At 41.2% G+C, this 23,576-nt stretch overlaps 1 protein-coding gene across 1 annotated transcript in view; it reads left to right on the forward strand.

The window, feature by feature from the left end:
* The window catches only part of LOC126282390 (odorant receptor 7a-like), a 35,849-nt gene that overhangs the window by 5,030 nt on the left and 7,243 nt on the right, over positions 1 to 23,576 (forward strand). The window contains exons 2-3 of the mRNA XM_049982047.1: positions 214 to 313; positions 23,135 to 23,290. Coding sequence (XP_049838004.1) covers positions 214 to 313; positions 23,135 to 23,290 — 256 coding nt within the window. The remainder of the gene's footprint in view (positions 1 to 213; positions 314 to 23,134; positions 23,291 to 23,576) is intronic.

The raw sequence follows: 23,576 nt of genomic DNA on the forward strand, positions 1-23,576 counted from the left end.
AGATTGGTAAATATTTCGTCGTTATCTAATTACGGAGACACATCGGTGTTTCCAGTATTCTGGACAAAAGTCAGTATTAACACTTGGAAATATTTAAAATTTTTGAAATTTCGCATGGGGTACACTTGAGCTTCAAACCATGAAAGCCCTGTTTATATAAGAACAGTTACCGAGTGTTTATCGTTTAGTGCTGCCTCCTGTCTTTCTGCGCAGGTTCGTGCAGTTCCTGCAGCAGGTGATGAGTCCAGTGGCCATGGCGCAGTTCATGTGCAGCGTCGGAGCAGCGTGTGTCACACTGTACCAGGCAACCTTTGTAAGCTGGTACATTTAGTGCGAACTTAGATATTAGCAGTTTGAGGCAGATTGCAGGGATCTATTTATAATTCTCACGCTAGTCATTCAGACAGATTTTTTAGTCAGTGTTTCAGATCGTTGAAGGTTCTGAATGTAGGCTTCAGTCTTTCTTCTGCTATGTCGCAGAGAGAACAACATATAGTATTTCGTCATTTTGTTTTTTTCGTTATTTCTGTTCTAAACATCAGTGGGGAAAGATTTCTGTGAGTTGTTAATTTCAATGTACAGTCTGATACTAATAACTCTTTTTGAAACTGGAACTTTTGGTGCAGCTAAACGGTATCTTGATCCCTAACGCATTTTCAGCCTCAGTGAGATTTTTCAACATGGTATAGCTAGTAACAAGGCTTTGTTGTCAGATAAGTTCTCAACCATAGGATAATTTTATATAAAAATATTGTTGTTGGAATTTGACAATATTAAGCTATATTGCACAGTATTTAATTAAAAGGGACTGTTGGTACTGAATCAAACGCTACCTATTTTGTTTCGTCTAAATGTTTGTTTTCTGTAAATGGTCGAAATATACACTGGCGTCCAAAATTAAGGCAACAAATGGAAATTTTGAAGGCTGCGTTTATTTTTCCGAAAAACAGTATACACAGGTGATACTAAAGCAGAAACAATGTAGAGAGTACAGGACGTAAAGAGCTGCAACATGCGTAACGGTAGACAAAGATGTTTTCCAACTCAACAGATTTGCACACATATTCTGATTACTGGTTAATGTGCTCAGTAAGGGGTGTGACGACCTCTGACAGCAATACACGAATGACGACGACGGGGCAAGCTGTGAATGATGTCATCAATCTCATGTTGAGGCAATAACGCCAATTTCTCCAGCAGAGTTGGTAGAACGTTATTATCCATCAGTACCAAGTCTGAGCACACATCATCTCGCAACAATCGCACATGTGGTCCCAAGATATCGTCAAGATACCTGTCAGCAGCTCAATTTTGCCGATTCACCCATACAATTTCATGAGGAGGTGTTCATGCGGTCAACATAATCCTTGTCCCAATAGTAAGTAGTGATCCTCCTCGATATCGGTCTCTTTCCACAGTGTTTGGGTCCCGAAATCGAGTTCCACTTTCCCTCCAAATGCAAATTCATCGAGAATCACTCTCCAGATCAAATCGTGACGCAACCGTGAAAAGAACATTGGTCCACTGTTCGCCCGTCCAGGTGGCATTCTGACGTCTCCACTCTAAACATTACCTTCTGTTAAAACGTGTCAGAGGTACACATACAGCAGGTCTTCGACAATAAAGGCCACTCTTCCGAAAAACACTGCCCCGTTTGATAGATGCCCTGACATCATCGTTAACGTGGTTGTCAATTGACCGGAATGCCACCTTTCGTGCAGAGCACCATCGAACGGACATCTGTTGACAGTTCCTATTAATACATCGTGAACAGACAAAGAACGGGGAAATAGCGGTTTGTTGCTTTAATTTTGAGCATCAGTATAGTTGTTCATGTTTCTGACAGATTTGCTATCTGATGTTAGTAAGTATGCATTTTTCTTCACTAGCTGTTTGGTTTGGATAGTATGATCTAGGTGTGTGGGCTGAAAGTGTGATGAGGCGACCATCTGAATCGTGAATGGCCGTAAAACGAGGTGAATCCGATCCGAAACGGCAGTTTTTTTTAAAAAAATTCGTCCATTTACTGTTCTGATATAGGAATAAAAATTCAGTATGCTAATTTCACAACCTGTGTAATGATATAATCACGTATTACATTATTTTTAGTTTATAACTCAGTTATTATTGGTTTAACTTCCTCAGTTGGGGCGAATAAGATCACCGCTGTATTTTATATGCAGGAACGGAATCAGTTGTCCAGTGGAGTGAATTTGATCACTATTCTGATTTTTATAAAATATATTACTGTATTTGCATCAAAATTTTACAATTTCTAGACTAAACAAATTTTTACAAGCACGATAAGCTTGCAATTTTTGCTATAGAAACACTTGCATTCACGAAATTTGACAAACAAATATTAATTTTTAGTTATCGTATGTCATAATAAGTGCGGAAGGTATTTACTAATGTCATAATCGTCTATCCCTTCGCCTTCTTTGTTCTGGAACAACTTATTTAATAATCTGAGCTCTTTCTACCCCAGTTGCATCGTCAATTTCGGGAAAGAAAAATTAAACATTACCGTCAAAAACTTTCTTTCTCAGAAATGTCATTTCTTAGGTGTCGCTAGAGGTCCTTTCAATTTTACCAATAAAAAACCTGAACCTTTTTTTACGTAGGAAATTTTACCATCGTGAAGTCAGTTTCTTTAAATTCATGCCAATCCTTATCATCCTCCTTGTCAATTTCTTCATTTACCATTTGCATTTGACTCGTGCTGTTCTAGATCACAGTTAGAAGTTCCAGATAGGGACTCCATGCTTGCAACCCTGTCAACATCATTTTAATTGAAGTCGGTAATAACAGTTCCTTTTTCTGGAACTAATGCTAAACGCTTTGCATGGCGCGGCTTTCCTTTTGTTTCATTAAAGCGAACTTGTTTCAATTGCTTTTCAAAGGCTGCTGCTCAAGAAACTTCTGATGAGCTGGTGCCATGTGCATTGTTATCGGTAGCTTCTGAAATCTTTGAAATAACTTTATCGGGACAGAAAGGAAAAACACCTGCTTCTATGAACCCAGATATTACATTTGATTTGGACGTGATAGCTATATTTTCAAAAAAAATTTCAGCAATCTAGGAAATTGGGATTTTTGCACCAGTCCTCTAGTCTTCCTTTTCCAATCGTCTAGCACATTTCTCCAAGCAAGTTATAAAAGACGAAGAAAGACCACATCAAGTGCCTGACACAAATAAGTAGAATTAGGTGGTAGAAGCACAAATTTAATGTCGTGTTCCTGGCACAATTTAATCACGTTAGATGAGTCGAGAAATTGTCACCTATAATCACTTAGGTCCCTCTAATTGCCGGGCACAAGGCAAGACAATTTCAACAGAGCATGATTCAAACATTGTTTGGTCAAACCAACCACTTTGATTCCTATTATAACCTGCACCTTCTGTCCAAGTATCGTAGAGGTGTTTTGCCCTCTCTAAACTGTGTATGGTGGGAGGACAGAGCCTTCGGCAGCTGCTGCTATCATCACACTGATTCTTGACTTAGAATTATCCACTGTCCTTTCAGGATGTTTTGTGCCTCGCTTCATTATTACTTTCACTTGTCCAGGATCGTCACAAAAGTTTGTCTCGTCTTAGTTTATAGTGCTGGATGGGAGGGCAACCCTAAAGGTCACTTCAAGGTTTCTAAACTAACCAATCACTGTTTCTCGGGTAACTGCTGCCTTTGTCCTCTTCACATTTGCATTTACTCGAACAGTTAGTTTTATTTCCTTTCAGAAAAGATTTTACCCACTAGTGCTTAGGTCGATTGCCACGAAATGTTTTTTCAGAGGAGATAGAGAAGATCCAAAGAAGAGCGGCGCGTTTCGTCACATGGTTATTTGGTAACCGTGATAGCGTTACAGAGATGTTTAGCAAACACGAGTGGCAGACTCTGCAAGAGAGGCGCTCTGCATCGCGGCGTAGCTTGCTGTCCAGGTTGCGAGAGGGTGCGTTTCTGGATGAGGTATCGAATATATTGCTTCCCCCACTTATACCTCCCGAGGATATCACGAATGTAAAATTAGAGAGATTCGAGCACGCACGGGGGCTTTCCGGGTGTCGTTCTTCCCGCGAACCATACCCGACTGGAACAGGAAAGGAAGGAAATGACAGTGGCAAGTAAAGTGCCCTCCGCCACACACCGTTAGGTAGCTTGCGGAGTATAAATGTAGATGTACATTTAGTCGTAGGCAGATCAAAATACATTAAGATTTCAGACAGAATGTTACACACGTCTCTTACGCTAAGACCATCGGGCTACGTAAGTGGCGTCTTGTCAGGAAAGAGTACACATTCAATGTTTACTGCAGACACAGTTCTGCCGCGGTACGGATAAAAGGTACATCAGAGGATGCGAGCTAGTTGACGCAGGGCAGTACAATTCTTGTGGGCAAACGCCTAAATTGCACAAAGATTTACCGTGAAATTCTGGAAGCATATGGACCAAATGCAATATGGCACTCAGCCCTAGTGAAATATCCCCAACAGTTTGACCAAGCTCACAAAGAGGTGGGTGATGCTGATCGGGATGGAAGGCGTTTGACATCCACCACAAACGACAATATTGAGGCAATACTTTCGGCGAAAGGAAAGAACGTTTGTGGGGGAAAGAAGACGTTCACACAGTGGTTCATCAATGACTTCGTGAGCAAAAAAGAGATGTACATCGCTGAGGAATCGAAGGGTTGGTAGAACGTTCCAAGCATTGTTTAGAGACACCTGGTGAACACGTTGAAAAATAGTGTCGCGTGTATGTGTCGCTTTTATGTGTATCGCAGCGTACTTTTTTGGAAGACCCCTCATTCAACCACAGATGATCCGCCTACGTCTTAGGCTACCCTCTCTGACTTTGAGTAATCAAAGAACATCTCCCACCTTGCATCAATTAACTGGAAATTGAAACTACTATTGAAGAGTGGACGTGGAACAAGTCTTAGGTGTGAAAAATCACATTTGTCAAGGGAATGAAAAATCTATTTTTTGTACATAGCTTATCTGTATCCAAAAACATTAAGAAGATATTATTATACCATTGAATTATGCTGGCCATTTCATCACTACAAAATATACTCAGAAAAATTAGAAAATTAATAATTTATGAAGAACGTTCTATGTGCCATACAAGGAAACTATCTGGTTCTATAAGCCAGTAAGAAAGCTTACGCTTCAAGTCTCGTTAATACAACAGCAGTACTTTTTATTTGTGATAATACAAGCGCCGAAATATTTCAACTAGTAGAATTGTAGACAACAAAAACTATTTCTCATTTCTTTTACATTTGTACGAGAGACTAACAAAATTAAATTAATGAAAAAAAAATCTCTCAGTACTGTCTTCTGTTTCTTACACAACTCAGTTATTAGGATCAGACATTGCAAAATTTGCTGTTAAATTCGCAGAGCTGTTGAAGAAGTTTTCTTTTGCTACTGGTCAACGTGGGGATCAAGTACGCATTGTATACGTGTGTCACGGTCTTTTCTTTTTGCGATACATGACATTTTTCCATTCCCCCGTTTCAAAGTAATATTTTTAATTGCTATTTGAGCCGAATGAGTATAAGAGCCGTTGATCACATTGACTTAGATACCTTATACGCTTGGATTAAGTACGATGTTGCAGGTGCGTGCTAAGAATGAAAGAAGACGTTTGCACGCGTTGGGATGGCAAACGGAACTCCTGAGTGAATTATCGCCTTGCAAAAAAACCACGAAGCCTCTAATAAAGAATCTTTCAAACATTTTCTCCATGATTTAACACTTAGAACAAGTCTAGGGACATGCACCGGAATATCGAGAACATAAAATTTATGGAAACACGTTTTTGAAAAAAGTGGCAGTATTACGTTTTTAGTTTCCACGTCCGCGGTGTGTGATGAATTCAAAGGAAAAAATTGTCAAATATTGTGAGCGTTTAGTGTCTTACGACGTGAAGCTCGAGGAGAATGTAAACCCACATTCGGCATTTCTAATGACGTGCAGTTGAAAGACAAGTTAGAATTTAGTTAGGGTTATTTATATTGCCTCATAAGAGTGGTTGTTACTTGTAATACAATATGAAAGACAATAAAGAATTTCTAGTATACAAAAATCATGAAGCAGAGTTAGTGTGCTCCTTGGAATTATTCAACATTTTCCACAATCTGGAACGAACTGAGAAAATTTTAAGAAATTAACACTTGTAGAATATATCTTTTAAATGATTATCGTACGCCTTTATGCAGACGTCAACGGATAATAAATTTCAGAATGGAAATTATGACAAGGGAGTGGAATAGAAATAGTGGGCAGTTGAAGGAATGTTTCCAACATTTGATAAGTGGAGAGATTTAGGGGTACGTCATATCCGAAAATTGAATTGATTTCTTGGCTGCACCATTGAGTCGAGATTGAACTGAAACTCTTATTTCCTCCTGATGGTACTCCTCTCGCTCAAAACAGTTATACAGTCTGCCACAACGTGTGGAGGCAACCTGGAAAGTCGTTATAGTTACGGATGGAATATGAACACCTAAGAGCGATGACTTATATGGTAGAAAAAGAGGAAACGACTAGTGAAATCAGACTATCGTAAAAGAAAATATTTATTGACTTTCTTGATAAATGGTATTAGAAGGAATGCGTTTTGATGTAAACTTTGGCATCGAACGCTCAACATCGTTAAACAGAGAAGACTGAAAGAAGAGATGCGCGATTCGTCTCGAGTTTAATCTGATAGTATAAAGGCTCAGGAAACTAAGATTACTCTTCTGCCCCAAATTCTCAGTGACCTTGTTCCAGAGAAGTATCTTATTATGTGATCCAAAATTCATCTGGATTAAGGACCACGGCTGGAATCGTTGAGATGTTCGATGATGATATTTATTTTGGGACGCGCTCAACTGCGCGGTCTTCAGCGACCGTACACAGTCCCAATTTTTACACAGCCCAAATTTTTTACATAGTCCTAACTAGCCACAGTTACAAATGATGGTTATGATGATGATGAAATGATGAGAACAACACAAATACCCAATTCCTGGGCAGATAAAATCTTTAACCCGGCGGGAATCGAACCCAGAGGTAGCAACGCTAACCATTAGACCACGAGTTGCGGACGTTGAGATGTTCGAAGACTATCGACATTCTATCTTATGATGCACCATTCGTGAATGAAACTGGGAGAGGAGAAATGGAATCCGGTGCGCCATGCGCCCTCCACCACCTGTTGTAACGTGTCCAGTAAAAATATTAAATTTCATGGTAATCGTGAGCTGGTTCGATAAAGAACGCATTGACTACTATCCCACGCCAATCACTAAATTTGAATACGCTAGCTACACCTACTAATCTCGTTTGCAAGATATGCCCTTCATTCCAGTTTATTCGGAAGAAAAGCCAACGCAAGGAAAACTTGCTGTTTAGTTGACATTTTTTAACAATGATGCAAATTTACATTTTTAGGAGATCAGTGTGGCAACAGTATATAAAATAGTCTAAAATTTTGACAAAATTTGTTAAACAACTACTACATTCTGACCTTCTTCCTCCAACCTTTTCCCACCTCGACACACACACAGACACAGACACACACACACACACACACACACACACACACACACACACACACACACACGCGCGCGCGCGCGCGCGCACACACAAACACACATTAAAAGCTCTTGAAATAAATTAATGATTAGATTTTTCCACTAGTTAACAGAATATGCAAATGAGATGAAAAAAGGTATATGCAACATTAAGCCATAGATTAAAGGAAAGATGAACAAACTAGTCGACAACACAGTAAAATCTTCACCTCAAGTGCTTAAGACAGAGTTAATACAGCATCAAACTTTTACAAATGTTCACCACATTTTTCTAAATTAGCGGTCTGCCTTACTATTCATTTAAATAACTTCTCAAAGATGGCATAGCAGGATTAAGTTTCCCTTTAATAAAAGTATCACTATTATTGAGAAATTTATGAACAACGATAAGAAAAATTGTTAATATACAACCTACTTGTTAAATATGATTCTGTTTACATGTAAAATTCTACCTCGTCAAACCATTCTTTAGATTGTAATGCATGTTTACTTATATTTCATCAGCACAAAAATTAACGTTATTGTTGAGCTGGTCAGATTACTCACAGCCACGTTTGCTTGCAATAGCTACTGAACAACAGTAGCAGTATGAGAAATTTTTTCATGAAGGACGGTTCAAGGTCTTTATATTTTGCATCCATTCGCAGCCATTGAAACCATTCCGTACTTAGGAAATTGCTTGGTGTATTTATTTCGTAATATCTACAAAATTGTTCTCGTTAGCTAGGGCAGGTCGACCATCATGGCTAATTACTGTTATTCACTACAATCTACTCATTTCAATACACTTGACTTCACTGCAAATTTATCGTTACTAATGGCTAATTACTATTATTCACTGCAATCTACTCCTTTCAATACACTCGACTTCACTGTAAATTTATCGTTACTACTCTGCACCACAATAACTGTCAAATTCGCACAATTTTACAAGTAGTAGCATACTAATATTCTTGTCTTGGGTAACAGAACTCAGTAATTTTTTAAAGACACCATTGTCACCTCTTCTCTTAAAATAACTATTTTTACAGTATTTCACAATTTTATTTTCATAATCTGACCATTCTCAAGGGGAAAAATTTTATTCTGTAGCATAGGTAGACACTGTTTTATATGTCATCGTCACGTGATAATATCATATAATACTTTATCTAATAGTTTTGAATTACTGGATGTGCTGAAGTATGAAATTGTTCCAGTTAAAATGGGCACATGCTGATGGTCACGTCGTGGAGGTTCTAAACAAAGTTATTTTAACAATCAAAGACATCAATGATTACCTAAAAAATATGGCGAGAAACACCACTCACGAGAAAATAGAACTTAAATATTTCTTCTTTCCTCCCGTACTGTTAGTTGCAAGCAGCCACTTTCAAATTCTCTAATCAATATCTCATGGTGAATTCGAATGTTTCAGTTCATTACAAAATCTCATTTAATCACTAACAAGAGGAATCATCCAAAGCTTATACCAGGAATGTGTAGATTGCTTGATAGGTTTTCGCTACGACAGAAAGATAGAAAAAGACGCGTTTTGGTTTTTTTTCAACTTATGTTTATGTTTGTCTGTTTACATATGCGTATATTTCAATTTTGTAACAAATGCACTAATTTGTGGCTTAATATATTTTTATGTAATTGTACGTTTTACGTAGCGCACGTTCTGATTCACCACTCTGATTATATTCATGCTTTTATGCATTAGACTAGCATGTAAAGAAATGTAAATATCTTTATATTTGTTTGTTATGATTTATTACACAGACATGTTTTCAAATTTATGACTTGTTTACAATACCATGTATTTTCGTTACATCTGTCATACAATCTCCAAAAAAATTCTGTTGTTCGTGAGACACGATGTTTTGACACAGTGTTGTTCAAGTACTTTTAGCTCGTGCTTACATACAGTTGACTTTTATGATAGATCATCAATCACCTTTCATTTTACAATTTATTACTCTGTATTCATTGTGATTTATGTGAACAGTTCGACAGTAAGTTTTCTTTCATTTCATTATCTGTTGAGACAAATTTTATTCTATGAATATGGAGATTATCACAGCAACACTGGATGTATCACACGTTTAGGAGTAGGGCATTGTGACATACTTTTCAGCTAGCTGGTATTTAATAAAGTTTTATTGCCGCTACTAGACCATATCTTATGCGTTCCTTTCAACTAAAATCTCTTTGCCTCTATAAGCAAGTTTTTCACGTACTAAAGTTGTTTATGCTGTAACAAAATGGCTAATGTTAATAAGTGAGTACCACCTTCAGGCCCCAGTGACGTGTACCACTTAAAATTTTTAAGCACATTCTGCGATACACTATGTTTTCTATTTTGAACTCAAGAAGAAAGTGAAGAAGCATTAAAACAGAACTGATTATATTTTTTGGTAATTTAATGTTGAAGTATCACCATAATACCAAGATAAGCTGTGGACCTAGATGTTTAGATAGCATGGTAAATCAGAAAGGAAGTGTACCTGAGAAAGCTCATATCGGTTGTCTCTCCTAAGAGTCATCAGTCACATTTTCTCTAGTTTTTACTTAAATATTTGCATAGCTCGAGTCAACCCAAACAATTATTCCAAAGACTAGTGTCGACAGAAGGCGTCAGTCTGTTTCTCGTTAGAGATAAAATCTTTTTAAACCGGAGATACGTGACCATTCTGCAGAGCGCTTTCAGATTATTCTAGCCTGATAATTGTTTTATCGACGTGTCTTAACAGAGACAGTAAATCACGAAGAATAATAATAATCCAGCAGCGGCTCAGTAGGGCTGCACGTTAAACGGTAGCAGTCAGCGCGGGCCGGGAATCTGCTGCTGCTGGTGGAGCACTGATAGTTCATGGAGTTTTACTGTCCCTGTTAACACATATCGATAAAACAAATATCGCACTAGACTGACTGCTATCGCTATATCGAATGGGCACGTAAAATTCAGCTTTAAAAATCATTTTGTTTGAATCAGGAAAGAAGCCTACGCCTTCCGTCGAAACTGGGAGTAGCATGAAAGATGTGATAAACATCTGCCGAAGCACCAGAGAAAATATGCATGAACACTCTCTGGGGAAACACCCTGTATTTATGAAGACTCATTTACCTGCGGAATTCTTAGTATGTAGATTTTACAGTCAGCGTATATGCAGTTCAATGATACCATCTTAAACACTGCATATTTGGGGAAGTATTTCCATCAGTAAATGGAAGTTAACCCTTTGTACCCATGCTAGTTTGCTGCCATTTCCATCATCTCGCTGAGTCAGCAACGAATAACCCCATTCACGACAGATAAATAACTGACAGTTGTGTTCTGGTCTCGCTCTTTTACCATGATTCTTATACAGGATGAAGAAAAAGCAAGTATGTAGATTTGTAGAGTTGTTAGACGAAATAATACGATATACCTTTGTTACGTGACACAAATACCACAGGTATATCGCTCCCTACAACGGGACCTTGAAATGTTTGCGGCAGACCTTGTCTAAGGCCAACGTTCACAGTTGGTTTGACTGCTTCGTATGTAAAACGTTGACTCTGGAATCAAATGTACAACACAATTACATTTTGTGTGTGTGTGTGGGGAGGGGGGGGGTGGAGGGGGGGCGAAGTATTTGGTTTACGATACATCGATAAACGCCCTAGAAGACCCAGTTGCCGGTTTAGCTGAAGCTGCATCCATAATTCGTGAAACAACTGGTTGTTTTGAGCATGTTAGACAGACATTAGCACGGAGATGCCCGTTGCGTATTAATGTAAACCGGCGTCTTTTCAGCACTATCTCTAAAACAATATTCCTCACACAGTTGCTTGAGCACCGTCAGTGAATATCGTTAACAGTAAAACCTTCCTTGACCTCTAGCAGGAGAACGCTACATTTGTGGAATTTTAGTCACATATGTAAAAAAAAAAATTCTCTTTTCATCACCTCTGTAGACTCTAAAGTTTCTTTTCTCTCTTTACAAATATTTGCTACTGACACCACGCACTGCTGACGATTGTTTTATTTACCACAAGCTCTGCCCCGTGCTCCGTGCAGTTCCTCGTCCGTTTCGACGCATTCAGGTCATCGCGTGACCAATGTACTCCGTGCAGAGATTCATGTTTGCCTATATTCTTGTCACCGGTAACATGACGAACCATAGTTTCAAGACAGTAATACAGTAATCTCTTCTACAGTGTCCTGTGCGGTGACAGAGGTAAAACTATACCCCGAACTGAATCCCTTTTTCCGCTACCTTGACCGCGTTCCGGATTCCATTCGGTATAGAATCGCGAATGTCATCGCTCTGCGGGCGAAATCTGTAAAATCGAATCCTCGCTGACATGGATCACTTTAATAAATATCCCATATGCTTCTGCACTTTCTGACAAGAAGCAGTTTATTCCAGTGATTTTTCGGATGCTATCTTCGAATTCGTCGTAGTCTTCCCTAAAGCGTATCCAGAAGTTGCTTAACGTTCCGGCAATCCGGCTTTCAGTTCTGCGGGAGTGTGACTGGTTCAACTTCTCGTGGTACCTCACAACCTCAACTGAACTGAACTACTCGCTAACTACAACCTTGATAAGCTCGGTAATTGGTCCTACGACCATCTACTAACGGACGGTCTCCATAGCCCTCAAAATTTCATGAAAAAAAAAAGGTTCAAATGGCTCTGAGCACTAAGGGACTTAACTTCTGAGGTCATCAGTCCCCTAGAACTTATAACTACTTTAACCTAACTAAGCAAAGGACATCACACACATGCATGCCGGAGGCAGGATTCGAACCTGCGACCGTAGCGGTCGCGCGGTTCCATACTGTAGCGCCTAGAACCGCTCGGCCACTCCAGCCGGCTATTTCATTAAAAACATCGATTTTCTCTTCTGGCTGTTCCACAAATGTGAAACCAATGCGGATGCGGCAGATTTCAGTGCTTATAAGGATGAATCGAAGCGAGGAAGTAGGCAGGCAAGTCACACCAGGAGTGTCATGATACGCAAGGAAAAATTAAACATAGAGATTCTCTTCCCAGATCTTTGGAGCAGTATTTGATTTTAGAAAGCTTTTGTAAGTCACTTTGAACTATGTCCTTGTCCACAGCCGATGTGACTGTAGGATCAAGGACCCCCAATGTCATGTACTGTTTTTGGATACTGGATGTATTATGTGTATCTGAAGGATAATCAGGGATGGTCAGTCTCAAGGGTTCTTGGAGCGTTAGTATAATAGTGGTAAGCTTGAACTGTTTTGCATGCAAAACGCAGTTGTCAAAATTAGCTTAACTAAAGTTCTGAAAGTGGAAAATCTAGTCTGTCTCATTACAAGAACAAAAGAGGAATATTTCACAATATTGATACATTCCTCATTTCCGATCATGAGTTCTTTGAGGAAAATGGTGTTGCGCCTTTTCTATGGCCTTACAGATTTTGGTATGTCACTCAGAAATGAAGTCAATACAGTGTCTGTAACGGAGTGCACAAGTTCATAGTAAAATACTGAAACAGCATCCTTATTACTCCTGGAACTGTATGGAACAGCAACAGAATTAGAGCTTAATTAAATTTTCGTTATTTCGCAACGCTACGCTTATTCCGCATGTATCACTGGAAGGTACACTGTCGATCAATCGTGTCACGAAAACGACCGTACGCATTACACAGGTTACCTCACCTACATGTAACAATGATGGAAGTTTGTGTTCATGTTGTACACTCTGAATTTAATTTTGAAGCTAAAAATTGGAGAGAACTGATACCTTATTATTTTGCTTTCAGAATCCTGAAGGAAACTCGAGTCTCAAGTGCCTCATGTACCTACCCATTCCGGCGCTTCAAATATTCGTCTACTGCTGGGGCGGACACGAACTCATGGAAAATGTATGATTGGTTTTCTGAAATTTTATTATTTAGAGCTTTAATATGCTCAAACTCTTTAATTTGATTATCATAGATAATCAAAGACACAACCAGTACGTTTACCATTCATTATCCAAATTGTTCAGAAGAAGAAGAAAGTAATTGCTTGTTTATATGTGGATGTAGATTTTACCAGCAAAAACAGTTGGGTCTTCCATCCAGGTGGTTGCGCTGAAATTCCGCAACGTTTCGATGATTGTCACTGTCATCTTCTTGAGGAGATAATGACAGTGACAATCATCGAAACGTCGCAGAATTTCAACGCAGCCACGAGGATGGAATCCCTGGAAGAAATCGTCACTTTACATCTTTCCAGATTATCACAGCAGTCAATCAACGAATTAATGTTACTATGTATTTCTCTGAATGTGGGAGAGACTATCAGGAATGAGGAAGAAGCACATAGGTGGCAAAATAAGATCGTTTCTAAATACAGAACTCACCAGTCAAGAGCTATAACCCATAATAATTAGTGTCACCCTACAGGTAACAGCAAACTCTTCGCTTTGAAATTTATTTAGTCTTCTGAACTGAATCTAAAGATGTTGGAAGAAATCAGGGAACGTATAGAATGTTATTATGCTTCAAATGGTATTGCACTTTGTGTGACCCCACAAACATTTACATAATGTTGAATAGAAATTAAAAAATTTGTGATGAGTTCCGATGGGACCAAACTGCTGAGGTCATCGGCCCCTACACTTACACACTACTTAATCTAACTTAAACTAACTTAAGCTAGGGACAACACACACAGACATATGCCCGAGCTGCGCGGAGTGGTCACGCGGTTAGGGGGCCATGTCACGGATTGCGCAGCTACTCCCACCGGAGGTTCGAGTCCTCCCTCGGGCATGGGTGTGTGTGTTAGTTTAAGTTAATTTAGGTAGTGTGTAAGTCTAGGGACCGATGACCTTAGCAGTTCGGTCCCTTAGGAATTAACAAACATCTGAACAAACCCATGCCCGAAGGCGGACCCGAACATCCTACGGGGGGAGCCGCGCGAAGGGTGGCAAGGCGCCCTAGACCGCGAGCCTACCCCGCGCGGCAATGTGAAATGGATTCGACCCCATAATTGTAGCAGCATAGTGGCAAGAATTGACTTCCTTCATATGGAATACTGTGATACAGTACGAAACATGTGACTTTGCAAATCCACACGTGTCAGTCTTAAGTTTCGCTTTCCCAATATGTCCAGAAGATTGCTGCAACAGCCCGTTACATGTTCTGAACGATTGTACAGCATATAAATAGTCTGTGCAGTGGCACTGTATGACTCTTTATCTAGGGCTGCATTTGGCAGCAGCTCGCGGAAAATTATTTTACCCAGTTTTTGATGTTCACTTTTGCAACAATTGCTTTCAGAGCAGTAGTAAAAGCCAGCGATACATACGATATAGATTTCTTCAGGGTATTTGGCACACCCTCGATGAACTGAAGTACTAACATCACTTCCACCAAACTCTGCTTTAAAGCAGCGAAATAATGCTGCTGTGGGGCACAAAACGGGCGAACATATACCTCTTTAAACGACTGTGACAGAAAAGTGGGCAACCAGCTGCTCATTCCGCCTTCCTCACCAAAAATTTTAAACATAATCGCTCTCTTTTACCACATAATAGTCTAATTCTTTTACCCAGTCTCTTTTCTTTACTTAAACATTCACACTCAGCATATTCCTCTCACTGCCCCTGTCTACATGTGTCTCTCATCCACTGTTTTCTTTTTCTCCCACAGATTTACTGTATATCCCACTGCCGCTGTCTCCTCTCTCACATATTCTGTCTCCTTTTGTCTTTCTTTCCCAACGCCAATGATCCACCATGTCTCGGCAGCTCAAAAATTCTGGGGTGTCCAACCTATTTTTCCTCTACACCCATGTGTTTAAAATTCCGGTGCAAACTGCGCCTTCCCGTACAACCTGTTAGCTGCTGGCCTGGGACCCCCCTAGGGTACGTAAGGTCTCCACACATCAATATTTTTCGTTCACACTATCTCTTCTCGTTTTGGCTCCCACTGCTAATGTCTTAATCTGTCTCTCTGTTTCGTTGCCACTTACTCTCTCCAGTCAACACTGTCTCATCTCTCTTTCTCTCCCATTGGTACTGTTTCCTCGCTCTTCCACTGTCACTGTCTCACTATTAATCTTTTTCAGCACAAAAAGGCGCAAATATGCTCTCATGTCAAAATCTTTTAAACAGGGACTCGTTCGCTATTTTTGTTCTCCGACAGCAGCACTTTTCCGCTGGTTCCCTTCTTTTCCCTGCTACAGCAAATGTGCTACTTATACCAAACGAATTTGACAGTTTATTGACACACTGTTGGAAGAAATGTCTCAAAGTCAAGACCACATTTAAATATTTATTTTGAATTGATTACTTTGTTGTCGTCTTCGTATCCGCAATACGATGTAGGAACACACTGCATTTGCCGGCCGTACTGGCCGAGCGCTTCTAGCCACTACACCCTGGAACCGCGCTGCTGCTACTGTCGCAGGTTCGAATCCTGCCTCGGGCATGGATGTGTGTGATGTTCTTAGGTTAGTTAGGTTTAAGTAGTTCTAAGTTATAGGGGACTGATGACCTCAGAAGTTAAGTTCCAAAGTGCTCAGAGCCATTTGAACCATTTGAACACTGCATTTCTAAACATATTAATGTAATTCATTTAGGTTCTAGGGGCTCAGCGAAAGCACATAAGTGACAGTTCCGGACGTTGTGTGGCACCGTCTGCAGCAGCACAGCTTGGAAAGTCTTGCCATACACAGCTTTAAGGAGCCGCAGCTGCTCTTCCAGTCCCACTTCTGATTCGGTTCGGTTTGCGCCAAATGCCACAGACACTTACTTCTTTTTCCGAGGACTGTCTTCAACAACTACATCGATAATAAACGTCCAATGGAAATATTTTATACCAGGTAGCTATAAACAGGCGTGATATTTACCGACGGGGTCAGTTTAGTCAGGGATTAACAATCACGATATCATAATTTTAGCTACGATAGTTACTGAAAGTAAATCCGCAATGAGCGCTACGTGAGTATTTATGCTGTGAATACCAAATAACATTTAGCATTCTATCTACTTAGACGACGACTGCAGACGATTTGGTTCTAACATGATAGACGAATTACAGACAATTTAAGCTGATTGTAATTCGCGTTCTGGAATCGTATGAACCCACTAAGTGTGTTAAGAACGAAAAAAAACACTGGGCGTAATAACAAAATGCGGAAAATGCTGGAGAAACAGAGATTGTGGCACTCTATGATAAAGAAAACGTCTAAATGTTAACAGCCAAAATTTAGTAGAAATTCGTGCGTCTATAAAAAGATCGATGTGCGAACTGTACGACAACTTCCACCGCAAAATTGCCGAAAATCCTAATAAAATGCAGGTCCTGCGTAAAATAAGCAAGTGAGCGGAAATTGTTTATTAAGTAACTTGTCGGAAAGTCTGATGGGCAATAGAAGACAGCAAAAGTTTTGAATGCCGCGTTTAAAAAAATCATTCATGCAGCAGAATCGTACAGACATATCATAGCTTGGCGGCCGGTGTGGCCGTGCGGTTCTAGGCGCTTCAGTCTGGAACTGGGCTGCTGCTACGGTCGCAAGTTCGAATTCTGCCTCGGGCATGGATGTATGTGATGTCCTTAGGCTAGTTAGGTTTAAGTAGTTCTAAGTCTAGGGGACTGATGACCTCAGATGTTAAGTCCCATAGTTCTCAGAGCCATATCATGGCTTGAACGTAGCAGAAGTAGAAATAAGCATCCGTCGCGCTGGAAAGCATTTGAAAGAGTTGGGGAGAAAAATCTAGTCATTTCTGAATGGAATACCAGTTCGCTTAGGCGGGAACTCCTCGGCATTGACCCCCTACTTACATTGCGTATATAACGAATCTCCCGCTAGGGGCTAAGTCCCAAACACCTGTAAAATGTGCAGATGACTCCTTTACATAAAAACAGGAAAACAACGGACCTGCAAAATTACAGACCAATATCTGTAACTTCGATTTGCTATAAAATTATTGAGCACATTCTAAGATCGAGAGAGAAAAGCTAATGTCCATAAATATGCACGGAATTAGAAAGCAGAGCTTGTGCAAAACTTAGCTCGCCTTTTTCTCGCACCTCATCTTTGCACCATGGATGAGGGCGTTTGACCGAGAGACACAGTGTAGATTTAACGAAGGTGCGAGGATATGGAATAGTTTCTCAAATACGGAAATAACTCGACTTTTGAAGTATTAGAATCCAAAACAGTGTTTTGGACGACAAATTTTCGTCAGCGACAAAGGAATGATCCAGAGAGCCCCATGGAGGCGAAATGTGACCGTTCTTCTTCTGTTCGTAAATAATCGATCTGACGAACAGGGTTGACGGATTGTTGGCCGATGACGCTGTAATCTCCGGGAAAGCGTCTTCTGTGACTGTAGAAGGATAGAAGATGACTTAGATAGAGTTTCTATTTAGCGTGATGAAGGTATGTTGCCTGCATGTTCGATCAACACTAGAGTATTACGGATATGCTTTGCGAAGTTAATGAAGATGAGTAGGGAAAATATTACTGTAGAGTTAAATATAGAATTAGTAGCTTGCTGCTTGATACAGTGACACCTGCTAAATACCTGGGCGTAACGTTGCAAAACAACATGAAAAGGAAGTAGAACGTATCGTCTCTTTTAGGGTATGAGAACTGTCGATTTACATTTAATGGGAAAAATCTATAAAAGCATTGCTTACCTACTGAGGAAACCATTTTTGAGCACTAGTGTCTGACACCCCCACCAGGTTGGATTAAAGGAAGATATCGATGCATTCAGATTCACACTGCAAGATATGTTGCCCGCAGGTTCTATCAGAACTAGAGTATTACGCAAATGCTCTGTGAACTGAAACTGGAATCCTCGGAGGCAAGCAGACGTACTTTTCGCAAAACACTATTGAGAAAGTTTAGGGAACCGTCACCTGCGACTGATTGCAGAAGGATCCTACTGCCATCAGCAAACATCTCGTATAAGGACTGCAATGGGACGATAAGAGAAATTATGACTTGTACGCAAGTATATTAACGGTCGTGTTACCCTTTCTGCATAGCTTCATTTGCAATTGAACAGGGAAGCGGTGGTACAGGTTACTCTCCGCCATGCACCATGTGATGACATGTGAAATATGTATGTAGATGTTAAAATATCGCTCTTTTTTTAGCGTACTGTCAACGAAGATACTCTGTCTCACACCAAAAGAAGAAAGAAAACTCCCATTCCAACACACCTCCCTTCTCCCTCTTCACAACCATGTTTTACTGTAGATTGCAAATGTTTAATCTGTAATTAGGCATCTAGTTTTCGCTATATCCTGGTGTTCGGTCTGTTGAAAAGGCGTTACATTTACTCTCATCAGTAAAAGTAACATCAACTCACATTCAGGCCATTCATTAATGTGATACCCTGGGAACTACAGTCTTTCGTCTCGATTCGGTTTGCTCACGATGGCGTTCCCTTGTCAGTCTTCCTCTCTCGTAATCGTCCGGACAGTTGATTCACTTACTTGCTTGCCAAGTTCTTGCAGCAGCTAGAGTGCAACTGTATTAACCGCGGATTATGATTAATCTTTCTTTTGCTTAATCGCCTTTCTCTTTCAAATAGGTGTCTTGGATGTGCTTTTCGATGGGGCAAATTATATCTGATCCTCATCCTAAAGTTGCCATATATTCCCAGCTGTACCTGTAGGTATGTCTGATTGGAAGTATGTAATGCAGAGTTGATCCCATTAAATGTTGCTAGAAACGAACCCTCCACTTTAGAAGAAGGAGGGGAGTGTTGTGTTGTCAGAAGAGGAATAGCAATAGCAGAATTGGTCCATCAGGAGAGCTCAGGGCTTCGAATGTGAACTAGCCACTATATGTCACTTGAGCAATAAATTCATCAGGGACCTTTCAACCTTTCTCAAGCTGACCGAGTAAACTACTGCTGGTGATGTGATAGTAAAGTAGAAACGCGAAGGTAGGCCCGCAGCTAAACCAAGACCAGACAAGACCTCTCGTACTCACTGATAGGGATATTGGTTGTAAAAGAGTGAAATGAAATCAGTGGAAGTAAACAATGGTAAGTTTCAAAGTGCTACCAGTAATCAGACTAGCACAATTTCTCTGTGCATAGGAAATTAAAAGGAATGGGGTACAGTGGTCCAGAAGCTCCTCATAAGACACACGCTTCCCTAATCAGTGTTAAGTGACGCTTGAGGTGGTGTAATGAGCGAAGCCATTGGACAGTGGATGACTGGGAATTGGAGTGAAAGGTCACGATACACGCTGTAGCATTCCGATGGATGGCCTTGGGTATGACGATTGCCTGGAGAACATTACTTACTAACAAGAGGAGTGCCACAATTGAAGTACAGAGTAGGTGGTGTGACGGTATGGGGAGGGGGGCTCGATTTAGGGTGTGGTCCCCTTGTTGCACTTCAGTAAGCGCTAAATGTGGAACACATTTTACAGCAATGCGCACTGCGTATAGTAGAGGAACATTTGGGAGACAATGATTGTATGAGCATGACAATGTACCCTGTAACTAAGCAGTAACTGTAAGGCAATGATTTGTCTTTAAGAACGTTCCTGAAATGGACTAGCCTGCCCGGAGTTCCGACCCAATGGGAGGAGGAATTTAAAGTAGACTGGGGCGGCAGTAAGAATTTGGATGGAGCAGAAAAGGATGCCTGGGTAATCTGTGCAGTTGTGCTGACCTCTGTGCCAAAGTGCCTTAGTAATTAATGCACCTGCCTAGTAAGGTGACTCGGGTTCGACTCCTGGCCTTGGTAAAAATTTTCGCTCGCGGCTTCAATCTATATACATAAATCCTTTTGGATGAGCTGGAACGTCGACCTTGCTCCAGATCCCAGAGTCCTACGACACTACCTTTTCTGGTTTCGTCATCTGAGGAAGAATGGTCTATCATTGATCCACGGAGGCTCAGACACCTTACTGAAATTGTCTCAGCAGAGTTCCAGTCGCAATAAAGGCGATTGGCGGACGCATCCCATGTTGATGTACACTAATTGGTGTCCGGACATTTTGATTCAGATACTGTATTTTGCAAATTACCGATATCTCTCTGGCTGTGACACTTCGCACAAGAATGATAAGAAGTTAGTGTTGTTCAAATATCGTTTTAGATTCCTTATCCCTTTACGATCTTATACGCGACGCTCCAGGACAAAATAATAACGAAAGAAGGGTCAGGGAGAAACATGACGTATCGTACCCAAACAACCTACACACGTTTATACAAGGTAGCACAAGTCGTTCTCCTATGTGACCAAACATTAAGAGTTCATTCATTTAAGAACCTTCTGTATTAATATTATTAAAATGTGTTTGTAATGTTTTGCGTTGATTCAGTGACGTTTTATTACTTTACATCTCTGTCTTTACTGACCCTCATCACTTTTGATTCGTTTGATACATAAACACCCAACTGACATTGAAAATAATCAGACAAAGCACACGACCGAATGTTAATGACAAGCTTTGTTTATCATCTACCAGACATTGAAGACATTGCATTAAAACCAATTTTTTACAAATTTCCTCAGTATTACCATAACTTTAAAATGAGTACAACCCATCTGTCATCAAAAAATAATCTTATGCGAGGGACATTCAATATGTAAGTAAACTCATTTTTTATGAAAGATTGTTGGTTTTACTCAGGATTCCAATACCCGTCATTGTTCTCCGCTCTTTTGGCTACAAAATTGCATTTCTCAGCATAATCTTCATTCAGTGCGAAGTTCTTACTGCGAGGGCCTGTATGCCAGCACGGTACGCCTCTGCTGATCGAGGCCGGAGGCAACGTCTTTCTGAATTAATAATGTCCTAGTCATCCACGTACTGCTTCCCGTGGAGTGCATCCTTCATTTGCCGAAACAGTTGGAAGTCGTAAGGTGTGAGATCTGGACTGTAGGGTGGATAAGAGAGGACAGTCCAGCCAGCCGCTGTCGGCGAGCGATCCTAGGCGCTTCAATCCGGAACCGTGCGACCGCTACGGTCGCTGGTTCGAATCGTGCCTCGGGCATGGATGTGTGTGATGTGATGTCCATAGATTAGTTAGGTTTGAATAGTTCTAAGTCTAGGGGATTGCTGACCTCAGATGTTAAGTCCCATAGTGCTCAGAGCCATTTGAATCAAGGACAGTCCAATGAAGTTTTGTGAGCTCCTGTCGGGTGTTCGGACTTGTGCGAGGCCTTGTCGTGGAGAAGGAAAAGCTCGTGAGTATTTCTGTGGCGACGAGCACGATGAAATCGTTTCTTCAGTTTCCTGAGGGTAGCAAATGGTTCTGAGCACTATGGGACTTAACACCAGAGGTCATCAGTTTCCTAGAACTCAGAACCACTTAAAGCTAACTAACCTAAGGACATCACACACATCCATGCCCGAGGCAGGATTCGAACCTGCGACCGTATTGGTGGCACGGTTCCTGACTGGAGCGCCTAGAACCGCTCGGTCACTCAGGCCGGCCTGAGGGTAGCACATTGCATTGCAGAGATGATCGTTTCAACACGAGGGAGGACATCAAACAGAGTAGCCTCTTTAGGATCCCAGAAGACCGTCGCCAGGTCTTTACCGACTGAGGGTGCGCCTATGAACTTATTCTTCGGAGAAGAGGTCGGGTGGCGCCACTACACGGATTGCCGGTTCTAAGTGATGAACCCATGTTTCATCGCCCGTACGAACTTCTAAAAAAACTGACACGAACAGTATCGTAATGCACAAGTAATTCCGCACAGATGATCCTTCGTTGCTCTTTATGGTCTTCTGCTAGGTGGCAAGTAACCCAGCGGGCGCACACCTTTGAGTACACCAACAGATGGACGAGTCTGTCAGCACTACCAACAGAGACGTCCAGTTTTGCAGCGAGGTGTTTCATTGTGGTCCGTCTATCACCTCTAATGGAATATTACGCACATTCCAACTCTGCAAGAGTCACAGCTGTGTGCGGCCAGCCGGCACAAGGGAGATCAAACAGCTTTGCGCGAGCTTGTTGCGATGATGACAGGCGGCTCGCCCGACGACTCACCGGGCCTTAGTTCACTGACAAATCGCCATAGTCCTTCAGCAGGGAGGGCCGGAGTGGCCGAGCGGTTCTACGCACTAAAGTCTGGAACAGCGCGACCTCTACTGTCACAGGTTCGAATCCTGCCTTGGGCATGGATGTTTGTGATGTCCTTAGGTTAGTTAGGTTTATGTAGTTCTAGGGGACTGATGACCTCAGAAGTTAAGTCCCATAGTGCTCAGAGCCATTTGAACCATTCAGCAAGGGCCTATGAATATGTGCCAAGCTCTCGTTTTCCGCCAAAAGAAGCTCAAAGATAGCTCTCTGCTTGGAACACGCCTCCTTTACAGACACCATTCTGAAACTTACATTTAGCGTAACTACCTATCGGAACATCACCAAACTGCAAAGGCCGAAGCGGGAATACTCCACGATGTTCCACAACAAATTTCACATTTTTTCCCTCTGAAACTGGCAGAGAAACCCCCACCGTAAATTTACTTATTACAGTATTGATACTGTAAGTTAGCAGTGGTCACATGAACATGTGAACGAGGCTCACGGATGTGAAGTTGTGTACCTGTCCGGCGGTGTTGCAGGGGCTCTCGGTGTCGCTGTCGGCGTACAGCAGCCAGTGGATGGGAGCCGGCAGACGCGTGACCAGCGCGCTGCGCACGCTCATGTGCCAGGCGCAGCGGCCGCTGCGGCTGCATGCCGGGAAGCTCTACCCTGTCAACAGGGATACCTTCGTCTCCGTGAGTTTCCGTACTGCCTAACCAACACTGGCACCAGTTTATCCAATACATGCAATCATGAACTTTTGACGAGGCGATTCCTTAGTGTCGTCTGAAAAATATTATTTGTACGCCACGATTGGGAGGAGAGATGAGTAGGTGATGAACCACTCCAGGCACCCCAACTGCCTGTACACGAAACTGTTCCAATTTCTAAAAACATCAGCCAATTTTAGAAGGGCATATTGCTTACATGCACTCACGTGCAACCTTAGGGAATTCTTTACAATTACGTTTAGGTTCAAAA

The sequence above is a fragment of the Schistocerca gregaria genome, chromosome 7 (genome assembly GCF_023897955.1).
Source record: "Schistocerca gregaria isolate iqSchGreg1 chromosome 7, iqSchGreg1.2, whole genome shotgun sequence".
Classification (NCBI taxonomy): domain Eukaryota; kingdom Metazoa; phylum Arthropoda; class Insecta; order Orthoptera; family Acrididae; genus Schistocerca; species Schistocerca gregaria.